The following is a 13,737-nucleotide window of genomic DNA, read 5'->3' on the forward strand; positions in this document are numbered from 1 at the left end:
AGCATATAGGCCAGGAGGAAGGTAAATGGATTTAAATTATTCTCAGGAGGCTGGTAAAAGTACAGAAGTTCCTTGACTTACAATGGTCAGACTTACAGTTTTTCAGCTTTATGATGGTGCGAAAGTGATATGTATTCAGTAGAAACTGTATGTCAAATTTTGAATTTGGATCTTTTCCTGGTCTAGTGATATGTGGCACGATAATCTCTTGTGATGCTGGGCAGTGGCAACAAGCTGCAGCTCCCAGACAGCCACAAATCATGAGGGTAAACAGCCAATATACTTACTTTCTGCACCCATGCAACTATTCCATTTTTCACTTTCAGTATAGTATTCAGTAAGTTACATGAGGTATTCAACATTTTATTATAAAATAGGCTTTGTGTTAGGTGATTTTACCTCACTGTAGGCTAATATCAGTATTCTGAGCATGTTTAAGGTAGTCTAGGCTAAGCTATGATGTTTGGGATTATATGCATTTTTGACTTAAAATATTTTCAATTTACAATGGGTTTATCAGGATGTAACCCCATCATAATTTGAGAAAGATCTGTACTGATTTAACTTTTGATGTTTCTACATTAAGTATGATGGAGAGGTCCACATGTGGCAGGGGTTTCTTAGGTGCTGATAATGTTCCTTTTCTTGACCTGAGTGGTAATTATGGGACAGTGGAGGAGTAGGTGAGGTATTGCTTCATATATACAAGTTACACATACCTTCTCAAAAGATAAATGTTTTATGTACTTAACTATAGGTATCTTATATTTTACAATAAAAAAGTTAAAATAAGGTAAAAATTGTACACTTCAAAAAGGATAAATAGAAAATACAATTTTTAGTACTACGTTGTTAAAATTATAACCATAAAATACCAAAATTTTAAGGTAGAAGTAGGAATGTGATATTTAATTCGTTGAAAGTGAAACAAAGAGAATTAAATCTCACTTCAGTGTTACCTTAAAAGTTACTGGTAGAGACTGGTCCAGTTATTGGTTTCATTATGGTATCTAAATATTGATACTCTCTTGCTTCTAAAAATTTTGTAAAGTCTTAACCAACATTTGACAGTCATTAAGTCTACACTGTAACCCAGTTTCTACAATTCTATCATCTTAAATGGCACATGTTTTATCTACTAAAATGTAGTATATCACTCATCAGGTCATCAACTAAGAGTTTTAAGTATGTCTTGCAGTAAACATACCAGCTACTGGGAGACAGTATATAATATATATTAAAATTGTGGATATATTTCTTTCAAATCCTTAGCAGGGTACTGGTCATTGATTTACAACTATTCTTACTCTTTTAAAGAAGTACTTCAAAGTGGCCAGAGTTACGATAAGTATTTGAGGGCATATGTAGAGCCTTATAGGCCAGCTATTACTGAAGACACCTGTCACATAGGTACTAGGAGTCACTGGGGTACCACCTATTTTTCCATCATATCTCTTGGGAAGATAAAAAGTTGCTGACTTGTTTTTGGTCTACCTAATTTGTTTGGGACTTTGTAAACCCAGGTAAACACACTGTTGGATTTTATTCTCATTACACTAAACATACCTTCTCAAAAGACCATCTTGGGCATTTAATCTCCTTCTTCCCCCCTAGAAGGTTTTAACTTTTGTTAATTCTTAATTATAGTGGTTTTTAATTTAGTGGGTTTTGGGTTACTTGAGATTTTGGAAGTATACCCTTTTTACATATACTTTTTGTTTTGACATTTTGTGACCTTGAGCAAGTCAGTTAATCTCTTTACATCTCACTGTTTTTTATCCTAAATTTACTGGAATACAAATATTTTGTAAAGTAGATTCTAATGCTAATATTCTTCAATTAAATGCTTATTTGTAAGGAATTCCATTTTTTCAAACAAATTAAAAATAAAAACAAAAAGGTCTCAATACAGCCTAAAATGTATATCTTTTTGTAACATCACTATTGTGCTTTGCTTTTGATGTTTTATGTTAGCTTAAATCTAGAGATTTAGTGAATAAAGCGAAATTACTATACTCAACATATCTTAGTAACTTTAAAGGATAATCTAGAAGTTATTATGGAAAGAAGTATCCAAGACAGTAGGAGAAATGATAATTCTATTCAAATGTTAAAAACTTTCATATAAGCCATTGGGAAGAATTGTTTAAGTAAAATTTATTACATTTTGCCTTTCTTGGATGATACTGAACTTAATTCAGTTTTTCTTTGATAACTCAAGCTCATCACTATGACCACATAACCAAGTAAAGTAAATTCACTTGGTTAATTATTTTTCAGGGCAGCTGTTTTTTCCACTTTTTATTTATTGATTCCCAACCCCCATCTCTTATTTAATGGAAGTATCTCCCAGAACTCAGAATTGTTTTCTTAGCTTTATTAATCTTGGCAGCAGGGTTTAAGATGAGTCACCAGGAACTGAGCAGCTGAAAAGATTGAGTCTTCAAACAAATGAAGCATTACATTTTACCATCATAGAGACAGTTATTGGTTTTTAGATCTCATACTCTAAAATGAAGATAAAATGTTGTAAATGCATCCTTATTTACCCCATGGGGTATTATCTCTGGGAAAGTGAATTTCTACTTGAAATAATGGCTAGATTTTTGTTGTTGTTTGTTTTTACTTTAATGAGTCCCAGAATATGATATGAAATTAAATTCTAATTATTGTCATGCTACTTAATTCCACTAATGATAATTATCTCACGAAATGCAACGATTCTTTCTAATTGGGCATCACAATTGAAAAACTGCTGCTAAACTGGTAAACTAATAACATATAAAGTAATTCTTTTACCCTCATAATATTTTCAATAGTCACTTTTCAGTTATGAGAAAACATTTTTAGCAGCAAATTCCAGGCTGAAGTTTTCAAAATAATTTTGGGTTTCTATGAGTGTCATTAACTATTGTATTAGCTAGATGTACAACATCAATAAGGAACTAAAACTTCTCCTGCTGTGTTTTTAAAATAATACCAGTAGGAATTATTTTCTTTTGTAAAAACTTTACTTTTCCCTTTTAACCTCTATTAATATAAGTCTGAAACTTAATGTTATAGGAAATGTTTAAATAAATTGTGATGCAGCCACTGGAAGGCATATTATATAACTATTAAAAAATTATGTGTAGGGCTTCCCTGGTGGCGCAGTGGTTGAGAGTCCACCTGCCAATGCAGGGGACACGGGTTCGTGCCCCGGTCCGGGAAGATCTCACATGCCGCGGAGCGGCTAGGCCCGTGAGCCATGGCCGCCGAGCCTGCATGTCCAGAGCCTGTGTTCCGCAACAGGAGAGGCCACAACAGTGAGAGGCCCGCGTACCACAAAAAAAAAAAAATTATGTGTATAGAAGGGATGTAGTCATATAGGAACATACTTCCTTTGGAATGTTAGGTGGAAAAATCAGGATGCCAAAATCATTGTACAGTATGATTTCATAGGAAAAAAAAAGATTTGAAGGATAAAATTTAAAGTTTTTATTAAAGCTATATTTGTGTTTAGATGATGAGATTTTGAAAAATATTTTAGCTTTTATTTTTTTCAGCTTTTTTCTATTTGCAAATTTTCCTTTAAAATGAAAAATAATAATTAGTAAAATAGAAAGTCTCAATTTCAAACTGTATCTTATATGTCAGAAAAACAGCTCACAGATTATATTGAAGAATCTGAACTGTACTCCCAAACTATAGATTAGCTAGAAATGTTTGGCAAATTTTATGTCACAATACTCAGAACAATATAGCTATCATATTGGCTTCCTAGTCCCTTTGCCTTTATACTTTGTAATTTCAAGTCCCACTTGAAATTAAGAGCCAGAGATAAGAATAGCAAATAACACTGCAATAGTCGGTCTCTTTTTCTCTCAACCTTTATTATGAAAAGCTTTAACATATAGAAGGCATAGCAAAGTGAATCAACTTATTCCCAGCTTTAACAGTTGTCAAGATTTTGCTACTCATTTCAGCTATTTCCCTTCCTGACACATTTTTTTCCTATGCTTTTAAAAAATAAATTCTATTGGTTGTTACTTTAACTGTAAATACTTCTGTATATTTCTCTGATAAGCTTTTTTTCAACATACCCACCATGTTGTTATCATCTGCTTTTTTTATTATTCTTATATTAGTCATAATTTATCACTATCATGAAATTCTCTATATTCATATTTTCCCAGTTGTCTCAAAATCATCTTTTTATGATTTTGTTAGAATAATTTGTTATTCTAACAAATTTGTTTGTTAGGATAATTTGTTAGAATCAGGACCCAAACAAAATCCATATTACATTTGGTTGTTATGTTACATTTTAAAATGTAAATATTAGAAATTCCTAATGCCAAAAAAAAAGACTGCAATTTTGGATGACATTTTTGTTTTCTTCTTATAAAATTATATAAGTTCATTGTATGAAAAGTTAAAAATTCATAAAATACTAAGAAGAAAGTGGAAATCACTTATATTGCTCAGAGTATATTTCCTTCTTATCATTTTTTACATTATTTTCATAGTTGAGATCTATTGGAAGCCGTTTTATATCTTATTTCAAAGTATATCTGAAGCTTTCTATACTTAAAAATTTTTTTTCCATTTTAATGGCTGCATTAAGACGTACCTTAATTTTTTAGAACAGGTAAGTACCTTAATTTTTTTTAGGGGCCATATCTAATTTAGAATGCCATTTTACAGTGTACTCCAACACATTTTCTTGTTGCTACGGTTGAAGAGACTCGTATTTTTGAGTAAGGGGTCTAATTTTCCTAATTAATTCCTAGAGTAGGTGAAATGGGCTGGTCGGTGCACTGTTTTCTCTGTATGTAGCAGATAATGCCTGGATCTTGGTCTATTGGCCGTTTGAGAGAAATGTTTGTTTTGCCATATGGAGGACAAGTAATGCCCCTAGTGGGCCATTTTAGTAAGTTTATATAAAGTCCAATTTTATATAATTTCTTTAAAATATCATTGAATATATCTGAGTATATGATGCATTAATTTCTCCAAACATTATCAAGGGAAAGAAAGGTATTAAATTCAACTATTGGCAGGACTTTGGGCATCAGGGAAAGTTTGGAAAAGGTTGCACCTACCTTAGCTGCTATAGGTTGAAGTCATCAAAGAACTCCAAAAGATCAAAGTAGACTTGAAATAGACATAAGTTATGCAAAAATAGTGATTCTTAGGTGTGTACTTTTATGAATATATCCATTTCGTAGGGGTGTTATAACAAATCACCACTAAGTGTGTGGCTTAGTATAACAGATATTTATTCTTTCACAATTCTGGAGGCTAGATGTTTTTAAAATCAAGGTGTCAGGCAGGGCCATGCTCCCTCTGAAGTTTTCTGGGAAGAATCCATCCTTGCCTTTTCCTGGCTTCTGGCAGTTCCTGGCAGTCCTTGGCGTTTTTGGCTTCTCTCCTCTGTCTTCACATGGCATTATTCCCTGGGTGGATCTCTTCCTTAATTCTGTGTCTCTTCTTATAAGGACATCAGTGATTGGATATAGGACCTACCCTAATCCAGTATGACCTCATTTTACCTAATTACATCTGCAAAGACTGTATTTCCAAGTAAGGTCATGATCTGAGGTTCCTGGTGGATGTAAATATTGTGAGGACACTGTTCAGCCCAGTATAGCAGGTGTGGGTATTTGTGTATATGAGTAGATTGGGAACTGGGGGGCTATCGTAAGTTCTTAGATAATACACATTATAATTCTCTTCTCCATTGTTGATTTCTGCTTTTTCTTAAGTGTATTTAGTATAAGAATACATGAATGTGGGGGAAATGTTGAAAACAGTACTAAAACAGTAATTTAAAATTCTGTGTTGAATAATTATTCTCTGCTGCTGTTCCTTGAGATTAAAAGATAAAAACAATTTCATGAAGTCTTGTCTATTTATGGTTTTAGAATCCTAAATTTATAACCAGGACCCAAAGTTTCTTATTTACTAAAAGCATTTGAGCAGAGCGTTATAATGATTATTTCAGTCCTTCTAAGAAAATAATTTGGCTTAGGCAAAAGGTTATGAAATACTTGAATAATTTACTAAAAATTCTAGACTATCTTTCACTGAGTTTATTAAAAAATAGGTTGAAATTAGACTGTTCTTCCATATCCATCCACCATTATCACCACCCCCAAGATGACACCAAGGAGTTAGCTAATATATGTCCCCATAAACCCATATCTTTAGATTGTTTTATTAATTTTGATGCAAGTACATAATGTTTGCAGAAATTGATTTTTATAGGGATTTATAATAAAATATCAGTTAAAAGATTAATTGCCTCACTTCTGGGCCTTTGGTTTCTGTAGTAATCAGTATAGTAAAATTTTTATTTAAAAAATTCACTTGAAGTTTTCCATTTATACTCTGTAAAAGCAAATTGAATGCCTATTGTTATCCATAAATATCTTAACTGCTAAGATTTTCTAAGATTGTAATAGAAAACCAATTATATCAGAAAGTCATTAAGTAACTTAGAGAAATTTAACAATGTTAATAAAACATGAATTTATGACTTTTGGCTTATTTTCTTAGATAAAGCTCTCGGTCATTTTGCACTTTTTAAATTAGAAGAAAAATTTTAAACTTTATCCATGCCTTCTCTTTTACAAATCAAAACATCTTATAGCTCTCATCTGCTTATTATTCTTATAAATTTATAATGGGCATATATGATTATGAGATAAAATAAGGTACATCATATCTTACTATCAGAAACTAACTTTTTAAACCAAAGTTAGAGATTTAGAATGGAACTCAAGGCAGTGTAAATATGTAACTTATTTTTCTGAAAGGACTCTTGTAGCCTTCTGTTTAGAGCTTCTTTTGGGTCTTAAACTAGAATGTTCCATGTTTACTCATTCACTAAACTAATTATTTAGGTGTAGTATGTGGTGTTATACATGCACTGTGCAAAGCACTGAGCTGGAGTGGGTAAATCTGCAAATATATATGTTTATATTTCTCCGTTCATTCAATAAATATTTATTGAGTATTTGCTGTATGCAAGGTACAATATCAGGAACTTCTTGATACAAAGTTAAACAAAACAGCCACTGTCTTTGTACTACTTACAGTCTTAGAAAAGGAGAAAGACATTAATCAGATAATAACACAAATAAATGTAAACTTATCACCATGAAAAATACTATGAAGAAAAGGTAAATGGTACTATCAGAGCTCATAAGGGAATTTGACTTAGTCTTTGGAGGGGCTATGCAAGGGCTCAAAGACTTACCTGAGGAAATGACTTTTGAACTGAGAGCCAGATGATTATTGGAAATTATGTAAGTGAAGGAGGATGTGAGAAAATTCCAGGAAGCAGAAATTATATATAATAGCGAGTAGTGAGTGCGAGTTATTTGAAATGAAAGGAGGCAGTGCAGCTGGAACACGGAACCAGACGGAGTGTGATGCACGATGCAGCAGGAGAGCCAGCGGCAGGGGCCAGACCAATTTACCTATACTGGTCTGGCCAGTAGTACATACTCAATTTTATTTATATGTAGTCACCAAATTCCATATTTTATTTTGGTTTCACCAACATAAGCCGTTCAGGTACCTTTATTTCTTGTTTCTTATTACTATGTAAAGTTCTTGTATTACTTGCTTTATTTACAAGATAATAGAATATCTTATAGCAGATGTAAATATTCAAAACCAATGATACTGCTATAGAAAAATCATATCTTATGTTTACCATTAAACACTGATTCTACCTGAACCAAATAGCACATTTAGAATTCATATGTTGATTAGCAATATCACGTACAGCAGTTTCACTTGTTGATCTTAGAATGCTAAGTTGACTAGCTTTTGTCTTATATAAATAAGGTTGAAACTGGTATATTATAGTGCCCAAAAAGCCAAATATTTTATATATAATATACTGGTATAAATGAATTTAAATTTATGTGGTGGCAGGCATTAACTTCCTCCTGATGTTTTGATGTTTTAAAATATTTAAATAAATGTTTAAAAATTAATATGAAGAATGATTATAAAATTATGCTTATTTCATGTGTAGTTTGTGTGATCTGTTTTAATATTTTATAGTTTGTGGCTTCTGTGTCATCAGAAGTTTGAAAAGATTCTTAAAATGTAGTCGGATTGCATCTTCATTTCAAAATTCACTGAAACGATATGTAATGCTTATGTAAGAGCAGCTAATGATGTAGTGATGAGATTTTAGCCCTTTTAAAACCTGTAATCCTATATAATTTCACCCTTATTCAAAAAGAATTTGATGTAAGTAGTTTCAACACTGTAACATTCATGAATTATTGATTTACAGTGAACGTTTACATTGTACTAGTGAACTCATGTAAGCTTTTCTAACCTATGGGATATTTGTTTTGCAGGAGAAAATAGAAATTCTGTATTCACAACTTGAAATGCAATTTCCCATTAATATTAATTCTTTCATCGATTGTTACCACAAAATTGGCTAAAATTAATACTCTTCTGTCATAATAGATCAAGGTGATTTACATTTAGTTTTCTTTGTCTTTTTTGTTTGTTTTGTTTTATTCCCTCCACTCCCATTTATTTCATGGCATATCAGTGCTTCAGAGAATTTAGATGAGCTCTCTTCCTCCAGTAGCTGGTTACTTAACCAGAAGCACAGTAAGAAAAGGAGAAAAGACAGGACAAGATTGAAATCTCCATCCTTGACTATCATGAGTACAGCAGCTCGAACAAGGCCACTTCAGAGTTTCCACAAACGAAAACTCTACAGATTGAGCCCTGCTTTTTATTGGACTCCGCAGGTAAGGTCGCCTTTGGCAAAACATGAACAAAGATTTTACTGTCAATATATTTCACAGGTTAGAGGATATGAACTGTACATAGTTGTTTAGAATAAGTGGGATTTAATAATTTTTAAACATAGTGTATTCTGAAACTTCTCACATTTCCATTTTTTTAAATCACTATTATGCTTAAACTAGTATGAAAGAAATGTACATATCAAGTTGATTTTAAAATTTTACTGGTAAGGGTAACAAGGAAAACACAAGTGTATTATATATTTGCCTTTTGCTTAATAAAGAAAAAAGTAACAACCTGCAGGGCTTTCAGTTATTTTGGAGGAAATGACATTGCTCTCCCTTTTATGTTTGGTATTTGTTAAACCTGGTGGGCACTCCTTTTTCATATAAGCAATGAAGTTTTAGATGACCATGCTTACCCTTTTTGCAAATAAAATATGCTTCATTAAAAGCGTTCATTTTGAAAAGCATATTTTTCATTTGTTAGCAACATGTTAGGTATGCATCTTTCAGTGCATAGCTAAATAAGCTGTGACGGAGGGCAAAATTATCTCTAGTCCTCATGGTATAATGTGCTTTTTTTCTTTAATATTTTTTATATGCCAATATGAAATATTTATTGTGGGAATGAATAATAATGGTGATGATTTGGGAAAATCTGGGAAATGTTTGATCAAGTTTATTTATTTATGCCTTATTTTACAATATATATATATTTTTTAGCATCTTTATTGGAGTATAATTGCTTTACAATGTTGTGTTAGTTTCTGCTTTATAACAAAGTGAATCAGTTATACATATGTTCCCATATCTCTTCCCTCTTGCATCTCCCTCCCTCCCACCCTCCCTATCCCACCCCTCTAGGTGGTCACAAACCACCTAGCTGATCTCCCTGTGCTATGCAGCTACTTCCCACTAGCTATCTATTTTAAATAATATGTCAAAGGAAAGAAATTATCCTTGATTTAATATTGTTTTTGATTATTACTACATTAACTATTTTTAAATATATTTCTATAAAAAAATCAAGATGCTTTGTTTCATTAGGAACCAATTTCAAATTTGGTTTTATAGGATCCTTTTATAAATAGGAACGTGAATTCTGACAAATTAATTTTTATTAATAGATTGATTTTTGCCATTTAGTAGTTCAGGTATTAGTAGTATGCTTTCCCAACTTGAAATTTTTTAAGAAAGTTTTATTTCAGAATTTTAAGAAATTTTACATATTTAATAAACCTAATAGGAAAATATTTTATTAAAGTTTTTATATAAGAAATTATATTTTATTTAATAATTTTTATTTAAAGTTACTACAAGCAATAGAGAAATAATATATTTGAAAATGATTTCATAATTTCATAGTTATAAATAGAATTGTCTATCAAAAATATCTCACATTTGAATATGCCTTAATATTCTGACTGGAAGGAATCTATCTGAATAATTTAGGGGATTTGCTCAATATTACTAAAGTACTGCATATGCCTTGATAATATAAAGATTGGCCTGGAAAAGTGTGAACAAATTTAAAACTTTCAGCAAACAAAGGAAGAAACACGTCTAACATTGTTACTAGTAGACCATATAATTTACCATATTCCAGTCATAATGCTAAGCATTTTCAGTACATTATTTTATTTAGTCCTCAAACATAAAGCTATGAGGCATTATCAATCCCACCTTTAGATGCAGAAATTGAAGTTTAGGGAGATTAAGTAACTTTCCCAAGGTCATACAGCTAGTAAACAATAAGTCTGATTCCGAAGCCATGTTCTTATCCATTAGTACATTGATAACAACAAAAATAAACCAAATCTTTTTTTAATCAATATTTTCTATTGAAGTTGATCTACAGTATTGTGTTAATTTCTGCTGTACAGCAAAGTGATTCAGTTATATATATATATATATACACATTCTTTTTTTAATATTCTTTTCCATTATGGTTGTCATAGGATATTAAATATAGTTCTCTGTGCTATATACTAGGACCTTGTTGTTTATCTATTCTCTGTATAAAAGCTTACATCTGCTAACCCCAACCTCCCACTCCATCCCTGCCCCAACCCCCTCCCCCTTGGCAACCACCAGTCTGTTCTCTATGTCCATGATTCCATTTCTGTTTTCATGGATAGGTTCATCTGTGTCATATTTTAGATTCCACATATAAGTGATATCATATGGTGTTTGTCTTTCTCTTTCTGACTTACTTCACTTAGTATGATTATCTCTAGTTGCATCCATGTTGCTGCAAATGGCATTATTTCATTATTTTTTATGTATGAGTAGTATTCCATTGTATATATGTACCACATCTTCTTTATCCATTCATCTGCTGATGGATATTTAGGTTGTTTCCGTGTCTTGGCTATTGTGAATAGCGCTGCTGTGAACACAAGGGTGCATGTATCTTTTTGAATTATAGTTTTGTCTGGATATATGCCCATGAGTGGGATTGCTGGATCATATGGTAATTCTATTTTTAGTTTTCTGAGGAATCTCCATACTGTTTTCCACAGTGGCTAAACCAAATCTTTTATGTGCTTGAAATCAGTAAAGACTGTATATTTGGGAATGGGGGAAGGAGCTTTATCTGGTTAGAGGCATTTAGAAATGCACCATAAAAGATGGGTTTGGAAAGATAAACAGAATATTGAAAGGGTTTGGGGGGAGATTTAAAAAAGCTCTTTAGTCATTGTAACAGAGGTGGGAAAAAATGATGGAGAACAGCAAATGGCCCCACCCCCAACTTATCCCCCAAATTTCCAGGGTAATAGTTATTTACCTTTCTAAATTTAATAAATGTCATTTCTCTCAGGAAGCCTTCCTTGATATTCCCACTATGGGGTATATAATGATGTAGCACCCTGTGTTATAATAATAATCCATTATTTTATAATAATGTTCCATTTATTTTTCTGTCTTCTCATTACATTGCAAGTTTTTTGAGAACAGGAACTGTGTATTTCTGAACCTACAGGGTCTTGAACAGTAACTGTCCAACAGTTATTTATGCTCAATAAATAATTAATATGTGAAAGAATTATTGTAGTGGAATGTAGAAAGATATTTAAAAGGCAATGGAGAGTGAGAATTTGTGTGTGTGTGTTTCCTTGATTTGCTTTGTGAAAGGGTCTAGAACAGTAATATCTAATAGAACTTTCTGTAATGACGAAAATGCTCTATAAATATCTGTGCTGTCCAATATGGTAGCTACTAAATACATGTAACTATTGACCACGTGAAATGTGACTAGTGCAGCTGAGGAACTGAATTTTTATTTTTATTAATTTTGATTTAAATGGCCACATTTGGATAATGGCTACCAAATTGGATATGACAAGTCTACACTCAAACTTACCATGATAGCAGTGAGAACATGTGGCACTCATTCTTGTTTTCTAATACTATTCCTTACTGAAAGGAAATATAGATCTTTGGAGAAGTGTCTGATCTCCAGGGTTGGGGAAGAGGGGCTATAAAATGGGCCTGGAACGTCTTATTGTTACCAGAAGGCAAGGAAGTGTTTAAAAAAATGATGGGGGCATGTCAAAAAAAAAAACCCAAGAGCTTGTTTGGAAAGGTTTCCACTGGCCAAATCTGGGGCTCTTTGAGCACTGAAATAGCTAAGGACAGTAATTAACCCAGTGAAAATATAGGTAGCCATGAGTGTATCCTGATGAGAGAGAGAGAGAGAGAGAGAGATTAAAAGGAGAAAGGGAAGACTTTTGCATAGAGTAGGATACTGATTAATAAATGTGGAGTGAGCAGTCAAATTAGAGAATCATTGCAATAATCATAGTAAAGATTGACTGGGTAAGAAGCATCAATGCATGAAAAGTCTGGGGTCAGGATTGGGGAAAAGTTTGATGAGGAGCAGGATATTGATATTGTCTTAACTATATGGTAGAGAAACAGACAATAACCTTGCCTGAGTGATCAAAACTAACGTAGCCTATGTCTGTTCAGAGAAGGGAACAGCCGAGAACAGTGACCTCCAGGTCCCAGGGTCCCTGTGGCACAGGCCATGCTGTGCAGGGGCTGGAGGAGAGGGCCCTAGTTGTGTGGGTTTGCCCCGGACTCAGCAGGAGGTAGTAGAGGTCAGCGCCAAACAGGCTGGGCTGGAGCAGCAGAAGGACAGGGAAGGAGCCAGCACTCCTGAGACCCACCAAGGCCTTGAATGACACTGATGTGAGAAACACAGCAACCAAAGACAATGTGTGGACTTGGTTTGGGTCTTCATTTGAACAAGAACCCTGAAAAGACATTTTTGAGATCATTGGGAAAAACTGACCACAGCTGATGATTAGATGATGTTCAGGAATAATTGATAATTTTGTTGGTGTGATAATGATATTGTGGTTATGTGAGGAAAAGGCCTTATTTTTAAGAGATGCATTCAGTAGTGAAATGGGTAACAGGACAATGTTAAGAATTTGCTTGAAAATATCAGAGCAAAGCAATGAAGTGAAGGAAAGAAAGGGAGAAGAGGATGGATGAAGTGAGAACAGTAAAAGGTTAATTTGGAGAGGTAGGTACATAAGGGATCACTATATTATTCTCCCTCCTTTTGCGTATGTTTAAAAACTTGAACAATAAAAATAAAAAAACTAATGTAGCCTATTAGAAGGATACAATATCACTATGTAGTATTCTGAGCAGACATACATAACCTGAATTTAACCATGAGGAGACATCAGACAAAGCCAAAATCAGAAACATGCTATTAAGAAATGAAAACTGGCCTGTATACCTAAAAAAAAAAAAAAAAAAAAGCCAATGTAGTAAAAGCCAAGAAAGCCTGAGGAACTGCTTCAGATTGAAAGAGAGACTAAGATATATGACAACTGAATGAATATATGATCCAGATCACAGTTCTTTTGGAGGGAAAATATGGGGACAATTGACAAAACTGTACTATTGATGCTAGATTATATTAAAATATTGTATCAATGTTGAA

The 13,737-nt window shown here is 32.9% G+C and overlaps 1 protein-coding gene across 8 annotated transcripts in view; it reads left to right on the forward strand.

Moving 5' to 3' along the window:
* KANSL1L (KAT8 regulatory NSL complex subunit 1 like) overlaps positions 1 to 13,737 on the forward strand; it is a 153,372-nt gene that overhangs the window by 80,829 nt on the left and 58,806 nt on the right. For all 8 annotated transcript variants that reach the window (XM_029226001.1, XM_029226004.1, XM_029225999.1 and 5 more), the window contains one exon: positions 8,570 to 8,774. In XM_029226001.1, the coding sequence (XP_029081834.1) occupies positions 8,570 to 8,774 (205 nt within the window). The remainder of the gene's footprint in view (positions 1 to 8,569; positions 8,775 to 13,737) is intronic.

This window comes from Monodon monoceros, unplaced genomic scaffold (assembly GCF_005190385.1).
Source record: "Monodon monoceros isolate NGI ecotype Baffin Bay Population unplaced genomic scaffold, NGI_Narwhal_1 Super_Scaffold_16, whole genome shotgun sequence".
Lineage (NCBI taxonomy): Eukaryota > Metazoa > Chordata > Mammalia > Artiodactyla > Monodontidae > Monodon > Monodon monoceros.